At 41.4% G+C, this 18,185-nt stretch overlaps 1 protein-coding gene across 3 annotated transcripts; it reads right to left on the reverse strand.

Moving 5' to 3' along the window:
* Positions 1-408: 408 nt before the first annotated feature.
* On the reverse strand, positions 409-17,281 carry LOC126621937 (probable ubiquitin-conjugating enzyme E2 23). Of its 3 annotated transcripts, none has more exons than XM_050290561.1 (8): positions 17,102-17,281; positions 14,202-16,242; positions 13,392-13,538; positions 2,960-3,451; positions 2,302-2,371; positions 2,079-2,218; positions 1,617-1,928; positions 409-1,189 (listed from the first exon to the last, which is right to left on the reverse strand). In XM_050290561.1, the coding sequence occupies exons 2-8, from the start codon at positions 16,233-16,235 to the stop codon at positions 938-940; spliced, it is 3,447 nt and encodes a 1,148-aa protein (XP_050146518.1). In that variant the 5' UTR covers positions 16,236-16,242; positions 17,102-17,281; the 3' UTR covers positions 409-937. The 3 variants fall into 3 exon arrangements, with proteins under 3 accessions (XP_050146518.1, XP_050146517.1, XP_050146516.1); XM_050290560.1 differs by having other exon boundaries at positions 14,202-16,279; positions 17,102-17,230; XM_050290559.1 differs by having other exon boundaries at positions 14,202-16,268; positions 17,102-17,219.
* Between the last annotated feature and the right edge of the window lie 904 nt (positions 17,282-18,185).

Here is an 18,185-nt window from a genome sequence, read left to right on the forward strand (position 1 = left end):
TAGGAAATGGAAGTTTCAAATTCCAAGTTTTCTCATTCAGAAATTCTAAATTTGTATGTTTATGAATCAAAACAAGAGAATTAGTACATATCAATTTATAAATTCTGACTTTTACCCAAATTCCAAATTCCAGGTTTAGTTTTCCATTCTATTTTTGCAATGGGGTGTGCTATCCACACACCCCTTGTTGATTTATGTTCCTTGATCTTTCTCAATTCATTCAATCCGACAGTCGAAAATTATAAGGGTGTGAGAAGTAAGAAAGGGTGTGTGAATGTCACACCCCTTTTGCAATATGGAAGCAGTCCATGGTAAAAGATGCATCTCAATGGATCAAATTGACCGAAAACAAAATAGCTAAATCGAACGGATACCCAGCCATCAGCATTCTAAAAACTGAAAAAAAAATTGTTTAAAAATCTTGGATTTCGAATTAAATCTTGATTACAATGCTGTAAGTGTATAGAACAAATGAGGCAAGAATTGAGTGAATTGTGAGAAGCCAATCCACACAGTAAATCCGAAGAGGGAGCAACCGAAAAGTGAATGCAAATCTATGGTTGCTTTTGCAGCTGCAGAAAGCACCTGCCAAAAGCTACCAGAAGATATGTCAACATAAGCTAGCAACCAGATGCCGAAAGTCACTCCCAATCAGGGGAGTGCCGGCAACTTTGCTTCGACAAACCCCCAGTATGCCTAAAACGGGAGATAGTATGCCTAATGACAAGGTGTATACGCCTGGGGATAGCCTGAAGTCTCAACTAAAATGGGTCAGGCTTTCAATTTCTATTGAGTTTGAAAAAATGAATTCAAATCGAATGTGAAAACCCTTTGACAAGTATCCGAAATCTTCAGAAAATAACAACGAAACAAAACGGATTGACCTTTTTGGCTTGATGGATCCGAGATCTTGACAAATAGAATCTTCAAACCTATGCTACGATTGTTGCAGATGCTTAAATTCTTGACAATTAGCTCCAACCTCACTCAGGGCCGAGAAAAGCTTTGGCACAATCTTAGCTAACATCAACTTGAAACCAACCGAAGTTGAATTTACATCACTCTTATCACTAAGAGAGGCATCTTTAGTGAGAGAACCGATCGAATAGCCTTTCATGTATGCATCGCAGGCCTTCAAGATATAATAACCACGCCTCCGGAAATGGTCATTGACGAGCTCTTCAAAGTCCTAGACATGCCAACAATACTATTACTAAACTTTATTGAGTCAAAGATAAAAGCAACATATAGGACTTTCTTTGTAAAATTACCACACAACATAAAACGCGAAGAGCGTTCCCCAAGTATTTAGCAAATGTAAACAAAACATCAAGTAGATTCAATATTTTCATGATGCCATGTAATGCATACAGTTCACTTTTTTATCCTACCATGTACGGATATTGCTCATATACTTCAAGGGGTACACCCAACTCAAACGGAAAAGATTATATCAACAGATTGAGTAATATCCAACTAATATAGAACCCCTATCACCAAACAAATTTTTTTTAATGAATCAAAGATATGAGGCGATCATTTATGATACACACAATGAAATAGAATCTTATAACGGAACAAGATAAAAATTGAATATTCGATATCTGATACATCACCTTTGGTGGCCTCCGAATAAGATACATCATTGTCTTGCAGTTCAGTAAGAAAGTATTCTCATTGTAGGACAATGAATTTTTCTCTCCTTCAGCCGTCCCAACCTGCTTATCATAGCCCGCTTCATTAAAATATGGCTTAGAATTTAGCACCAACCCTTGGAGCGAAACAAGAACTTGAAGGATGCTAGAAGACTTTGGATCCCATACTTCATTCCCTCTGCCAGTCCAAGTATTCAAAAGACTAAGACACACTTTGCCTTCTTCATATAGATTTGGATTTATCCGCCAGCCACCAGAATGATAGTATGCTGTCTGTAACACAGAAATCCATTTAGAAAACAACAGATAAATGCTCTTTTTTTTTTTTTTTTTTTTTGGGCATCAAATCCAAAAAAAAATATGTTGTGAAATAAAAATGATAATATAGCCAAAGATTAATAAATAATAAAAAGTAGTTCTAACCGGAGGAACATCAGGGTACTCTGGAGGGAGGTGAAAATCAAAAAAGAAGAGGCCATCTTGGTAAGGTGTCCCATAAGCCCCAACTATAACTGCCCTCAAGAGATCCATTCGATCTTCATAAACTCGTACACAAATCCCATCTGTTTAAAGATTTACTGTTAAAATCAAGTGTTTCTAAAATGGGACAGATAGTGATCGTCAAAATAAGAAACTGAACCCTTACCAGGAAGGTTATTTTGAAGGATGTTCCAATCTTGCTGAACCTTCTTAAACCACTTTCTTCCACTGGTATTCTGTAAGTATCATTTAATGTGAAAAACAGGTTAGAAGTATGAGGACAGTTGACCTATTAACAAGGCCAGAATAGAATGACAGGCTTCAGTCGTAGCGGCAAACCAATTTTAGAAAATTAATAGAAAGCCCATTGCAAAAAAAATAATTATTCAAATACTCTTAGACAACTTCTTTATCATTAGGGGCACCTCTTTTATTATTAAGGACATTTGTTTAATTCAAAACCCTCATGAAGTGCAACTCCTTTTTTGTTTTTTGTCCTTAAATAATAAGAAAAATGGTCTTAAGTGTTTTTTGATAAAAAAAAAAAGTTTTGTGAGACTTTTTATTTGTTCTCCGTAACAATTTCCAGTTCATTAGTCCTCATATGTCAAACAAAATATAAAGCAGGAACAGAAACTGGAAAATCAAATAGACAAATATATCTAACCACTTTATTTTCATTTCTTCTTTCTCGTCTTTAAGGGAAAAATATGTATCCTTGTCTAGCGTATTATACCTAATCTATAAAAGGTCCATGCTACAGAACGAGGATCCTCCAAGAATACAAAGCAATATTGGGGTTGAAACTGAAATAGAAACAATACCTGCCCAGCTGCACAAAGGAAATGATGGTCCAAAGGATCTTTGGCAATATCAAAGCGTTTGAAACTGCAAGCATCATCCTTACTGCATTCTATAGAATCTGATTCTTCAGTCTTTAAGTTGCATAGAATTTCTGCTGCATCTAACATTTCTGTAGCCTGTGGGGTAACATGTTTCTCTTCTTCTTCCTTATTTATTTCTAGACCATAAGGATCCACCACATTAGATTTCTGAGAGCTGGAATCTTCACCATGATCTCTTCCCTGAGCAATTTCCACTTCCCGAGGCTCAACTTCACCTTCGCCCTCACCTTCAGTATCCAAAGAATTTGAATCCAAATTCCTTTGTCCTCTTGAGAATATACCATGTGCCAGTCTGGTAACGAACTTAAGTGCAGCCAAGGGTACAGACAATGCCGGGTTCCTCCCAGAATTATTCTCTCCAATCTCTTCAGCTTCAAAATTCATCCCAATGGCATTTTGTAGCCGAACTTCCTGAACATCGACAACTTTCTCATCTTATTCAACAATAAGAATCAAACCAACTAAAGTATATTTAAGGTCTTCTCTATACAAATATACTCTAAGAAAAGAATAAATTCATCTAAAAGAAGAATCAGTTTCCCAATATGATGAATTCAAGTAACCAGAATCAGCTTCCAAATACAAGTACCCAGTCTGTCACTTTAATATTACTTTAAAAGCCAATAAACTCAAAAACTCACGTCCTTAAAGAGGGAGGATTACAATTAGGCCTAGTGGCCCAAAGCTCCTCTTTCCCAGATAAAAGAACAACATCTTGAAATACATGGAACAAGCCCGGATAAAGGAGGAGGGGGAGGGCGTCAGGTAGTCGACAGCCGGCACTCCATGATCACGTCGAATCCTTATGAAAATGAATCCAGAACAAAATCGCGCTAAAGCTAGGGCGTCACCCGTAAGTGGCGCGCTGTGTGGCCTGAGCACAGTGATAAGTGAGCAAGGGTCGCTGTATCTCCATCGGCACCCGGATGCAGTGTTAAATGAGCAAGGGGGCCATAGAAACTTCTTTTCGAACGACTCCACTCAAAGTTGTTTGGGAGCATATGCTCCTATCAACTTTACCCGGGACACACAAAAGAAGTACTTTGATCCTATTAGACGGGGGAGGGTGAAGAAGCTAGGACAGAAGGGTAGAGTTCAAGAGAGCAAAATGCGTTTAGGAACGTGGAATATAGGAACCTTAACGGGAAAATCTATGGAAGTAGTGGAAGTTATGGTGAGGAGAAGGATAAATATTATGTGCCTACAAGAAACTAAGTGGGTTGGTAGTAAGGCAAAGGATCTAGAAAACTCAGGGTTTAAACTTTGGTATTCGGGCACAAATAGAACGAGAAACGGTGTTGGCATCATCGTGGACAAGACCTTGGTACAAGATGTTGTAGATGTCAAGAGGGTAGGAGATAGAATCATGGCAATCAAGATTGTAATAGGACAAGAACTTATCAATGTGATTAGTGCGTACGCACCTCAAGTAGGGTTGGATACGAGTTCGAAGGAGAAATTTTGGGAAGATCTTGGAGACTTGGTGCAAGGAATTGCTCAGACGGAGAAGTTATTTATAGGAGGAGATTTAAATGGACACGTGGGCAGGGAGACAGGCAACTATGGAGGTTTTCATGGTGGCCATGGTTTTGGGGAGAGAAACGAGGATGGGGAAGCTATCTTGGATTTTGCAATGGCATATGATCTCTTCTTAGCCAACACCTTCTTTAAGAAGAGAGAAGAACATGTGATCACCTACAAGAGTGGGTCGTCAAAAACACAAATAGATTTTCTTCTAATGAGGAAAGGGGATCGTATAACTTGTAAGGATTGCAAAGTTATACCAGGAGAGAGCGTGGCTAATCAACATCGCTTGTTGGTGATGGATGTACATATCAAAAGAGTAAGACAAAAGAACAAGACTTGGAAGTGCCCAAGGACTAGATGGTGGAATCTAAAAGAAGAAAAACAAGCCATTTTCAAAGAGAAGGTAATCACCCAATGTGTGTGGGATAGAGAGGGGGAAGCTAGCCAAATGTGGGATTCCATGGCTAGTTGTATCCGAAAAGTAGCAAAAGAGGTATTAGGAGAGTCCAAGGGCTTTGCCCCACACCAAAAGGAATCTTGGTGGTGGAATGAGGAGGTACAAACAAAGGTGAAGGCTAAGAAGGAATGTTGTAAAGCCTTATACAAGGAGAGGACTGATGAAAATGGTGAAAGGTATAGAAAAGCGAAGCAAGAGGCGAAGAAAGCTGTCAGAGAAGCTAAGTTAGCGGCTTACGACGATATGTATAAACGACTAGATACCAAAGAAGGAGAGTTGGATATCTATAAACTATCTAGAGCAAGGGAAAAGAAGACAAGGGACCTAAACCAAGTGAGGTGCATCAAGGATGAGGATGGAAAGGTTCTTGCTACAGAGAACGCGGTTAAAGACAGATGGAGAGGTTATTTTCATAATCTTTTCAATGAAGGACATGAAATGAGTGCTTCTTTAGGGGAGTTGAGTAACTCAGAAGAGTGTAGAAACTACTCTTTTTATCGTCGAATCCGGAAGGAAGAAGTGGTTGTAGCTTTGAAGAAGATGAAGCATAAAAAAGCAATAGGCCCAGACGATATACCAATCGAAGTGTGGAAACTTTTGGGAGAGACAGGTATAACATGGCTCACTGACCTTTTCAATAGGATTTTGAAAACGAAGAAGATGCCAAATGAGTGGCGAATGAGCACTTTGGTGCCTATCTACAAGAATAAGGGCGACGTACAAAATTGCATGAACTATAGGGGTATTAAGCTAATGAGTCATACAATGAAGCTCTGGGAGAGAGTCATTGAGCATAGATTGAGGCAAGAGACACGGGTTTCGGACAACCAATTCGGGTTCATGCCAGGGCGCTCAACCATGGAGGCAATCTATCTCTTACGAAGATTGATGGAAAGATATAGAGATGGGAAAAAGGATTTACACATGGTCTTTATAGATTTGGAAAAAGCGTATGATAGGGTCCCAAGAGACATTCTTTGGAGGATTTTAGAGAAAAAAGGAGTACGAGTAGCATATATCCAAGCTATAAAGGATATGTATGAAGGAGCAAAGACTGCCGTAAGAACTCATGAAGGACAAACCGAAAGCTTTCCCATAACTGTAGGATTACATCAAGGCTCATCCTTAAGTCCTTACCTTTTTGCGTTGGTAATGGATGAGTTAACACGACATATTCAAGATGATATTCCTTGGTGTATGCTTTTCGCAGACGATATAGTGTTGATAGATGAAACTCAGGAAGGGGTAAATGCAAAGCTTAACCTTTGGAGAGAAGTGTTGGAATCTAAAGGTCTTCGCCTAAGCCGATCAAAGACAGAATATATGGAGTGCAAGTTCAGTGCAAATGGAGGCCAAAACGAGTTAGGGGTGAGGATCGGAGATCAAGAAATACCAAAGAGCGACCGTTTTCGTTACCTAGGATCTATCTTGCAAAAGAACGGAGAATTAGATGGAGATCTCAACCATAGAATACAAGCTGGATGGATGAAGTGGAAGAGTGCATCCGGCGTGTTGTGTGACCGCCGTATGCCACTGAAGCTCAAGGGAAAATTTTATAGGACGGCAATAAGGCCGGCGATGCTGTATGGCACAGAATGTTGGGCGGTGAAACATCAACACGTACACAAAATGGGTGTAGCGGAGATGAGGATGCTTCGTTGGATGTGTGGGCACACGAGAAAGGATAAGATTAGGAATGAGGATATCCGGGGTAAAGTAGGAGTAGCCGAAATTGAAGGAAAAATGAGAGAATCGGTTACGGTGGTTTGGACATGTGCAAAGAAGGCCTACTGACGTTCCGATTAGAAGATGCGACTATGGGACAGAGTTTCAGGGCCGAAGGGGTAGAGGAAGACCTAGGAAAACTTTGGAAGAGACTCTAAGAAAAGACTTAGAGTACTTGGATCTAACGAAGGACATGACACAGGATCGAGCACAATGGCGTTCTAAGATTCATATAGCCGATCCCACTCAGTGACTTGAATTTTCCAAGTCTCCAACCGAGAAGTTTTCCTCACTCGGGAAATTAAGGGAACACTACCCCAACCTACATGCTCCACTCAGAAAGCTTCAACATACAAGCTTTAACAAAAGAAAATTCAAAGAACTTAGCGAAGAAGGCTTTGGTGTATTTAACACAATACGTTGAAATGAAGGAAAGCTTATTTATTGATATCCCCGATCAGCTACAAATATGTACATATACATGAGTCAAAATAAGCACACAAGAGGGAGCCTTCACAAAGGTTGCTTAGGAGAAGTCTCAGCAGTCGGTAGAGCCCCAGAAAGAGAAGGCACCGGAGGGGGATCATTTGGAGCCTCAGTACTGGACAGAACCCTAGAAGGAGGAGGCATCAGAGGTTGATCATTTGGAGCTTCATTACGCGGTACAGCCCCAGAAGACGAAGGCAATAAATGCCTTTGGAACAAACCCACAAATCTCTGATGATCAAGTAAAACCTGACCATCAGTTTCCTTCATCTGGTCAAGCTTCCTCTTCATGTTTGTAGCATAGTCATGTGCGAGCCGGTGCAACTGTTTATTCTCATGCTTGAGCCCTCTAATCTCCTGTTTGAGACTCATCACTTCAGCCGCCAATGATTCAACTTGGCGGGTTCGAGCAAATAGGCGTTGGGCCATATTAGACACAGAACCTGCACACTGAACACTGAGAGCCAGCGAATCCTTAACAGCTAACTCATCAGACCGTTTGGAAAGTAGTCTGTTATCTTTGGGAGTGAGAAGGTTCCTGGCCACCACCGCAGCGGTCATATCATTCTTCATCACGGAATCCCCAACGGTAAGAGGACCAGTAGGGGAGACGAAGGATGGGCGCCATATGTTGTCTGGAGAAGGCGGGGCTGCCTCTTCAACAAGGTTCAAGTCAAAACGACGGTCGGAGGGGCCAGACATTTTCAAAGGTGTTGAAGAGAGAAGAGGTCGGACAAATCAAGATCTTAGAAGTGCAAGAATGAAGCTTCTACTGGTGGAGATTCAAGTGTGCTTTGGAACTTAATGCCAGCCCCTATAAAAATCTGCACTCGACGAAGCTTCAGAAATCGAAGAGGCGCCTGCTCAGAAATCGAAGAGGCGTTTGCTTTCTCAAAAGCTGGGCTGCTTAGAGATCACGAGGGTTGATCTCAAAAATCGAAGAGGCGTTTGCTTTCTCAAAAGTTGGGCTGCTCAAATACCACGAAGGCCGATCTCAAAAATCGAAGAGGCGCTCGCTTTCTCAAAAGCTGGGCTCCCCAGAGACCACGAGGGCCGATCTTAGAAATCGAAGAGGCACCTACTTTTCCAGCCTTTTCCAGCCTTGTCAGCACCTGTCACACGCACACTCAGTTTTGCGGAAATTATGGGCATTCTGTCAAAGACTTCTGGGGAAGTAGAAAACACATGAATCTTACTGTTCAATCACCAACTTCCCATACGCAACAATAGCTCATGGGTACCACAAATAACTTTGCCAAAGTTCTCTGCCAAAGTTGAGCACGTGAAGCTTGCAGCTCCCACTACATCGCTCTGACCAAGAAGGGTAAAAGAATAGCAAAGAAACAGCACTAACAAAGTTTAGACCCATAAATTTTGAAGGTCTAGCTACCATATTATTACCCACAAGGGTTGATCATTTGGAGCTTCATTACGCGGTACAGCCCCAGAAGACGAAGGCAATAAATGCCTTTGGAACAAACCCACAAATCTCTGATGATCAAGTAAAACCTGACCATCAGTTTCCTTCATCTGGTCAAGCTTCCTCTTCATGTTTGTAGCATAGTCATGTGCGAGCCGGTGCAACTGTTTATTCTCATGCTTGAGCCCTCTAATCTCCTGTTTGAGACTCATCACTTCAGCCGCCAATGATTCAACTTGGCGGGTTCGAGCAAATAGGCGTTGGGCCATATTAGACACAGAACCTGCACACTGAACACTGAGAGCCAGCGAATCCTTAACAGCTAACTCATCAGACCGTTTGGAAAGTAGTCTGTTATCTTTGGGAGTGAGAAGGTTCCTGGCCACCACCGCAGCGGTCATATCATTCTTCATCACGGAATCCCCAACGGTAAGAGGACCAGTAGGGGAGACGAAGGATGGGCGCCATATGTTGTCTGGAGAAGGCGGGGCTGCCTCTTCAACAAGGTTCAAGTCAAAACGACGGTCGGAGGGGCCAGACATTTTCAAAGGTGTTGAAGAGAGAAGAGGTCGGACAAATCAAGATCTTAGAAGTGCAAGAATGAAGCTTCTACTGGTGGAGATTCAAGTGTGCTTTGGAACTTAATGCCAGCCCCTATAAAAATCTGCACTCGACGAAGCTTCAGAAATCGAAGAGGCGCCTGCTCAGAAATCGAAGAGGCGTTTGCTTTCTCAAAAGCTGGGCTGCTTAGAGATCACGAGGGTTGATCTCAAAAATCGAAGAGGCGTTTGCTTTCTCAAAAGTTGGGCTGCTCAAATACCACGAAGGCCGATCTCAAAAATCGAAGAGGCGCTCGCTTTCTCAAAAGCTGGGCTCCCCAGAGACCACGAGGGCCGATCTTAGAAATCGAAGAGGCACCTACTTTTCCAGCCTTGTCAGCACCTGTCACACGCACACTCAGTTTTGCGGAAATTATGGGCATTCTGTCAAAGACTTCTGGGGAAGTAGAAAACACATGAATCTTACTGTTCAATCACCCACTTCCCATACGCAACAATAGCTCATGGGTACCACAAATAACTTTGCCAAAGTTCTCTGCCAAAGTTGAGCACGTGAAGCTTGCAGCTCCCACTACATCGCTCTGACCAAGAAGGGTAAAAGAATAGCAAAGAAACAGCACTAACAAAGTTTAGACCCATAAATTTTGAAGGTCTAGCTACCATATTATTACCCACAAGGGTAAAGGAACAGTACCACTGCTGGATAATTGGAAAGTCCCTGTGTGTCAACCTCTGTGCTTCGTGGCAAGGTAGACTAGCAAATATGCCCAACCTTTACTCACATTCGAGAAAACACTCCCAATAAGATTGCTTGCTCCAAAATCGAAGAGGCACCGTCCTCCGAATCTCGAGAGCCAGACTCCCAACATGACTACTTTCTTAAAAATCGAAGAGAGGGTAAAGGAACAGTACCATTGCTGGATAATTGGAAAGTCCCTGTGTGTCAACCTCTGTGCTTCGTGGCAAGGTAGACTAGCAAACATGCCCAACCTTTACTCACATTCGAGAAAACACTCCCAACAAGATTGCTTGCTCCAAAATCGAAGAGGCACCGCCCTCCGAATCTCGAGAGCCAGACTCCCAACATGATTACTTTCTCAAAAATCGAAGAGACACTGCTCCCCGAATCTCGAGAGCCAGACCCCCAGCATGATTGCTTTCTCAAAAATCGATGAGGCATCGTTCTCCGAATCAATCGAAGAGGCGCTCGCTTTCTCAAAAGCTGGGCTGCTCAGAGACCACGAGGGCCGATCTCAGAAATCGAAGAGGCACCTACTTTTCTAGCCTTGTCAGCACCTGTCACACGCACACTCAGCTTTGTAGAAATTATGGGCATTCTGTCAAAGACTTCTGGTGAAGTAGAAAGCACATGAATCTTACTGTTCAATCACCCACTTCCCACACGCAACAATAGCTCATGGGTACCACAAATAACTTTGCCAAAGTTCTCTGCCAAAGTTGAGCACGTGAAGCTTGCAGCTCCCACTACATCGCTCTGACCAAGAAAGGTAAAAGAATAGCAAAGAAACAGCACTAACAAAAGTTTAGACACATAAATTTTGAAGGTCTAGCTACCATATTATTACCCACAACTGTAAAGGAACAGTACCACTGCTGGATAATTGGAAAGTCCCTGTGTGTCAACCTCTGTGCTTCGTGGCAAGGTAGACTAGCAAACATGCCCAACCTTTACTCACATTCGAGAAAACACTCCCAATAAGATTGCTTGCTCCAAAATCGAAGAGGCACCGTCCTCCGAATCTCGAGAGCCAGACTCCCAACATGACTACTTTCTCAAAATCGAAGAGAGGGTAAAGGAACAGTACCATTGCTGGATAATTGGAAAGTCCCTGTGTGTCAACCTTTGTGCTTCGTGGCAAGGTAGACTAGCAAACATGCCCAACCTTTACTCACATTCGAGACAACACTCCCAACAAGATTGCTTGCTCCAAAATCGAAGAGGCACCGTCCTCCGAATCTCGAGAGCCAGACTCCCAACATGATTACTTCCTCAAAAATCGAAGAGACACTGCTCTCCGAATCTCGAGAGTCATACCCCCATCATGATTGCTTTCTCAAAAATCGAAGAGGCATCGTTCTCCGAATCTCGAGAGCCAGATACCACAGACCACTTTTTTAAAGTGCTCTGACAGAGTTAAAACATGTGAAACTGGCAGCTCCCACTACCGTGCTATGACCAAGCAGGGTAAAGGAATAGCATTACTACTTGTTGTTAGGGAGACTCCTATATATGTCGACCTCCATCCCCAACGGACAGGCAGACCTGCAAAAATGCTCAACCCTTCATCATATCTGAGAGGGCACTCCCAACGAAGCCTTTCGAAATATTCAGCTTTCTTTCCCCCCGATAATACCTTTGCAAACAAGCTATACTAGAGCAAGAATATCTCATATCATCAGGGTTAAAAGCAAGAGTATCCCATATCATGCTTTTTCCCTGTCTTTTCTTTTGGCCTTGTTTTTACCTGCAAGACAAGGAGAAAGAGAGCAATCAGTCAGCACTTGGAATGAAGCTTCCAGCCAGGAACTGACTGCCTGGAACCCCTTACCTGATTACTTACCTGGCATTGCTCTCGAGTACTCATCTTCAACATCTTATGTTTCCAGGGAAGATTCCGCATCTGCTTGAGGAACAGATAGGGCAAGTGCGAAGGATACAAGGAAGCATGTGGAGACAAGCGTAACAGCACACGTGCCGATACATTCATTACTCTGTCAAAAGCAAAAGTATCCCATATCAGCAGGGTGGAACGTACTCTAGATTTGATGGACTTGTTTTGACCCTCAAATTCTTCAGTCGGCCTTATACTCTGGAGGAAACCAGAAAACCCTCCAGCTCAGTTCAAGAATAAGCCTGTGGAAAGTTACTTCTTCAAAAGCAAAAGTATCTCATATCATCTCTTCTCATTTTTCTTCTCTTTATCCTTCATGCTGCTGCAAGATGGGGAGAAGGTGAACAATCAGTCGGAGCTCTGATTGCTTACCTTGTCTGTCACCTCTTTCAGCAGACCCCCTAGCTCGGCGACTTGGGGGACTCCTACTACATGGTTTGTATCGCGCTTGACCAAGCCTGAAACTACAAGTAAGCTTCAAGTGAAATTGATACATTACCTTGTGCATCTCCACCAGTTAAAGATACCACCCCTGGATGGAGGAAGAGTACTTCCAGAGAAGATGCCACATCTACCTATGAGACAGATAAGGCAAGTCAAGACGACACCACACTCCGATACTTAGAAGTTTCGTGATTACGAGATCATTCTCCCACAATATTTCCTAATGTCATTTGTACTAAATCATTCACTTGTACTCACTAAATGAGAGCTTGAACCTATGTACTTGTGTAAACCCTTCACAATTAATGAGAACTCTTCTATTCCGTGGACGTAGCCAATCTGGGTGAACCACGTACATCTTGTGTTTGCTTTCCTATCTCTATCCATTTATATACTTATCCACACTAATGACCGGAGCAATCTAGCGAAGATCACAAAAAGCGATCGTTTTCGCTACCTAGGATCTATCTTGCAAGAGAACGGAGAATTAGATGGAGATCTCAACCATAGAATACGAGCTGGATGGAAAGAGTGCATCCGGCGTGTTGTGTGACCGTCGTAGGCCACTGAAGCTCAAGGGAAAATTTTATAGGACGGCAATAAGGCTAGCGATGTTGTATGGCACAGAATGTTGGGTGGTGAAGCATCAACACGTACACAAAATGGGTGTAGCGGAGATGAGGATGCTTCGTGGGATGTGTGGGCACACGAGAAAGGATAAGATTGGGAATGAGGATATCCGAGGTAAAGTAGGAGTAGCCGAAATTGTAGGAAATATGAGAGAAAATCGGCTCCGGTGATTTTGAACATGTGCAAAGAAGGCCGACTGACGCTCCGGTTCGAAGATGTGACTACGGGACAGAGGTTCAGGGCCGAAGGGGTAGAGGAAGACCTAGGACAACTTTGGAAGAGACTCTAAGAAAAGACTTAGAGTACTTGGATCTAACGGAGGACATGACACAAAACCGAGCGCAATGGCGTTCTAAGATTCATATAGCCGACCCCACTTAGTGGGAAAAGGCTTTGTTGTTGTTGTTGTTGTTGTTGTATATGATTGTAAATATGGTTAAACATACAGCTATTTCAAACAGAAACAAACCTCCTCTGTACTCGCAGGGGCAAATAGTGCAGGCATCTCATCATCATTAACCGTTTCCCAACTAGCAGCATCACTAACATCACTTCCAGCACCGATGGAGTCATCATCATCAGCTCGGCCAACAACATAAATTGCTTGAGGTCCAACCTAATAACAAATCAAAGAAACGAGAAATACATTGGAACACTTCCATAGAATTTGACATACGATTGAATTTTGAAAAACAAGCACAAATTTAGTTGTTTTTATGCCAGAGCAAGGTAAAACAACCAAGAAAAAAAAATATCTTGTGATCAAACAATAATCCAAACTAATATCTTCGAATTAGGTGCACAATTTTGTTTTACACCCACCATTCTCCGAGCAGCTGCTTACCATCAGAAGCTTCCCATAAGTTTCTACTCTTTTCTCTCATACTCTATTGAATCGAAGATTTATATGACATGGTTTACATCCCTCCCTTTGACTAGATTCTTTCATCCTAATCAATATAACTAACAATTCCAATACAAGATAAACCACTCTTAAAGTCTTTTTTTATTTCATTTCTGAGGCGTGGAACGGGCTGGACGCCCATCAGGAGTGGAGCCCTCGGGAAAAGGACTTCCGAGAACTAGAATTTTTAAGTGGACTTCAAAAAGTAAACTGAACCATTTTATGGGGAGGAGAGGTTAGAACTAAGAAGTAATAGTGATGATGTTATCAATTTAATAATTCTAAGTTACTGATACAAAGTTTTATGTTGATTGACAGCCAAAGCGTGAACAAGAAAACAAGAGTGACAATTTGAAATTAGGCAAATGAACATACCGTAGAAACCATCCCGTCAGCCCATGTAACTTCAATATCCCCATTCTTAAGACCGGTTATATTTCCAACCCAAGAAAGATCAGAGAAGTCCAAACAAGCTTCATCACTAGATAGATCTTCCTTTTTTGTAGAAGCGGAACTAAGATCACTTGGTCCATTTTGTTGCTTTGGTTCCTCATCTAAGTCTGTCCCTGAAGCAGTTTGTGCAGAGACAAAAACTGGCAACAATCTGACAACAACATCCCCATAACAGTAATCATAATCCGGATGCCCCTCAAGCTCATAGACACTCACAACTTCCTCCTTCTCAAACTCTCTAGGATCTTCCGGTCTGGAAACAGGCTTTAACCACCTCACACAAGCTGTTCTCTCCTTGGCATTGACACTTTTCACAAGCCCAACACGCCTAGCTTCATAAGCATCATCACCATCATCAGACGCCTTCTCCACCACATACTGTTCAGCAACAAATTCGTGATCACCCGGACTATCAAGCGGAATTAAATCTTTTGAGTCCAGTTTCAGTTCTGTTGTACCATCCTGCCATGCCACATCAACTGTCGTCTTGGTATTGACAATCAAAAAGGATCTTTCAAAATTTTCTTCCTTCCGTGCCTTCTTGTCTCTCCTAACCACAACTTTGCGGATCTTTTTGCGATGAAGAGGCCAGGTTTCATGAACAGGCTCCTTTGAAGCTGACAATAAACTATTATACAAACTAGATTCAACAGATGTGTTCCTTCCAGTATTTCCATTGTTTCCATCTAATACAGATACTGGATCGATATCCATGGATTCGTGATTGCCATTTGGTTCATCTAACGCACTCTCTTCTGAATCGCACTTACTACCCATTTGAGTAGGTTCTAAGTCACTGCTTACAGAATCATGAAGTTCTAAATTTGATGATCCCTTGTCTAACGGAATGGAAGATGATGACACTGATGAGGGAAGAAGACACCAATCACCCAATTGCCAAGTTGCATGTGTAAAACAAGACAATAATTTCAAGTTCTTGGGAATCTGCTCTTTAGCAGGTGCAGTAGAAGAATCTGGCCCACAGCCAGCAGAAGCTATCCAATAAATTAATACTGAAGCAACTGTAACCTTAGTAACAGTACCTTCCACACGATTAGGTTTCCACAAGCCAGATAGCCACCTAGCATTCTTGAAAACTGATGATCTTGCCTTCACACGCTGCCCTGGGTAGTAAGGGAAATGCACATCCTCAAGCATATTCTTGGAAACAGGTTTCAGATCCATTGGCTCTGCTTTCATGATTTTACACACAGAACCATCATCAAACAAAACTGTCACATTATCATAAACATCATCAATCCTACCTAGCCAGGGACCAAGGACCACATAATCACCCACGGTGAACTCCCTCACACGTTTTAATTCGTTGGATGAAAGGTCTTTTATGACTGACCCGTCAGGAGCTAATAGATCAACAGAGATATTGACATCCACCACAACACCAACTTGCCCGGTTGGGTCAGAAGCAGCAGCAACAAAATCCCCATGTAAGAACCCTCGATCAACAACTGTTAAATCATTAATGTTTTGGGTTGACTCAGTCTCATCCGTCCAAAGTACTCGAACCTGGTCAGCGGGAAGGGGACCAGTCTTATCATTACTACCATTTTTGTTCTTGTCACCATTCCCATGAGTAGTATTATTGTTATTACCACCTTCTTCCTCATTCTCATCATCGTCGTAGTCATCATCTTCATCGTCATCCTCGTCATCAGTGATGCTACTATCAGAATCTGAATCACCAGCTACCTCAGTCACAATCCCAGTCATACCACTCTTGCTCCTGACAACATCTTGTCTATAAATATATGGGGTATTGTTAATGTTACTGACAGCCTCACTTAACTTTTTAACTTCATCACTTTCAGTATTTACATTTGAATCGCAAAGAACTGTGCTTGTTGAAGAATCAACCTGGCTCAACGAAATATTATCGTGGTCAATAGCAGCAGGCTCGTCATCTTTAAAAACAGTGTCATGCTCCTTGGTTCCCATCCAAAATCTGATAACAGGCAATAAATGTGGTACCTAACGTCAAGCTGAAATCATATACAACCCAAACGAATAGCAAAATTTTGAGATTTACCATCTTCTTAAGAGAAAGGAAACACATTTTTATCATTGATAATTTATCAACTTAATCATAAAGCTAGACTCATATGTTTTCAACCTTTAAAAAAGCTTCTGGGCAACTATAGAGTTCTACGTATTACTACTTTTTTAACCAAAAAAGTGAGTTACTTAAAAAAGTTCCTGTTATAAAAAGAGTCTAATAACATCAGATTAACACATAATCCATGTGACTACCTACTTCTCAGATGGAAAACCAATACTAAACTACAAGTCTACACCGAAAAGTTTCAACCCGGAAAAACTAGTTCAACAAGAAGACACATGTCCAAATACATGATATTCATCCAACATAAGAAACTTAATAATTAACATCAGAATCCAATCACAACAAGCTAAGAAATATTCACAAGCACAAACCAAGGCGCGAATCCGATAATAACGTGGAACCCAATATTCCAATCGGATTCAACAACATAGAGGATGATTTGGGTACACAAAAAAACCAATTTTATCAATGAAATTGCAGCTTAGAAAGCCGAGAGCAGCTCACATTTAGCAGACAAACCCAACAATCAAACAATACAAATGGCAAAAGCATAATAGAAAAAACCAATATAAAATATCATCTCTATTAGATTGTGTGTTTAATCATGGATTTCAATCCAACCCATTTGAAATCGGAAGTAAATGAGAAAAACGATGAAAATTAATCAAAATAATAATTTTAAAATGGAGCTTGGAGCTACATGTAATTAGATGATTGCAGGAGGGGTTATGTGAGAATATACCTGAAGAAATCTGGGTGCTCGATGAGAGAGAGAGAGAGAGAGAGAGAGAGAGACTCTGATGGAGGAGGAAGACGACGGAGAGAGAGAATGGGAAGAGCCTTTCGATTTTTTGAACGGAGGGTATAAAGCTGTGAGCTGGAAGGGAAGCAGCATAAGGGGTATTCTCGTAATTCGGATGATGTTGATTTGAGAGAGGCTTCTATTTAAGAAAAAGATAATAAGAGTAAACTGCCGATTTGCCCCCTGAATTATCACCCAACTTTCGATTTGCCCCCTGAACTTTTTGATTGGAAAATTAAGGACTTAAACTAATTTTTTTGGCCGATTTCCCCCCTACCATTAGTTTTTCATAGATTTCATCCAAATTAACGTTAACTCTTATCGTGTGCAAACCACGTAACTCTCATTTGTGGACACAAGCGTCATTTCACTAGACATTCAGACAAAAAAGCTATAGAATCACACATATTTGCATAGGTTTATATTTTAGAAATCTAAGGTTTTCAATTATTTTAAAGAATGAAGCGACCGAACTACCTACACATGTTGTGCATATGCTTCCATTTAACAGAAATTTGAATGGAATGAATGAAAAATTAACAGCAGGGGGCAAATCGGCCAAAAAAATTAGTTTAAGTCCTTAATTTTCCAATTAAAAAGTTCAGGGGGCAAATCGAAAGTTTGGTGATAGTTCAAGGGGCAAATCGACAGTTTACTCAAGATAATAATGACATTTTAAATTCTGTTTCACCTCCAGATTTTGGACAAGGATTGTCTGACCTTCCACTTCCTCTTCTGTACTCTCCTGTTTGTGTGGTTACAGTTAAGCCACGTCAACATTTTATATTACTATTTATTTTTGTCTTATTATCTTTATAAAAAAATATATATAAAATGTTGACGTGGCTTAACCGTGACCACATAAAACAAGAGAGCACGGGAGGACACCGGAAGTGGGAAGGCAGACAATCCTTGTCCCCAGATTTTTTTTCCCCTCTTAATTAATTGGGGAGGTGAACCTGTTATTTTCTATTTTTATTAATTTGTAACCAGAAAAACTTCACAACTCACCCTAGAATAAACA

The sequence above is a fragment of the Malus sylvestris genome, chromosome 5 (genome assembly GCF_916048215.2).
Source record: "Malus sylvestris chromosome 5, drMalSylv7.2, whole genome shotgun sequence".
Taxonomy (NCBI): domain Eukaryota; kingdom Viridiplantae; phylum Streptophyta; class Magnoliopsida; order Rosales; family Rosaceae; genus Malus; species Malus sylvestris.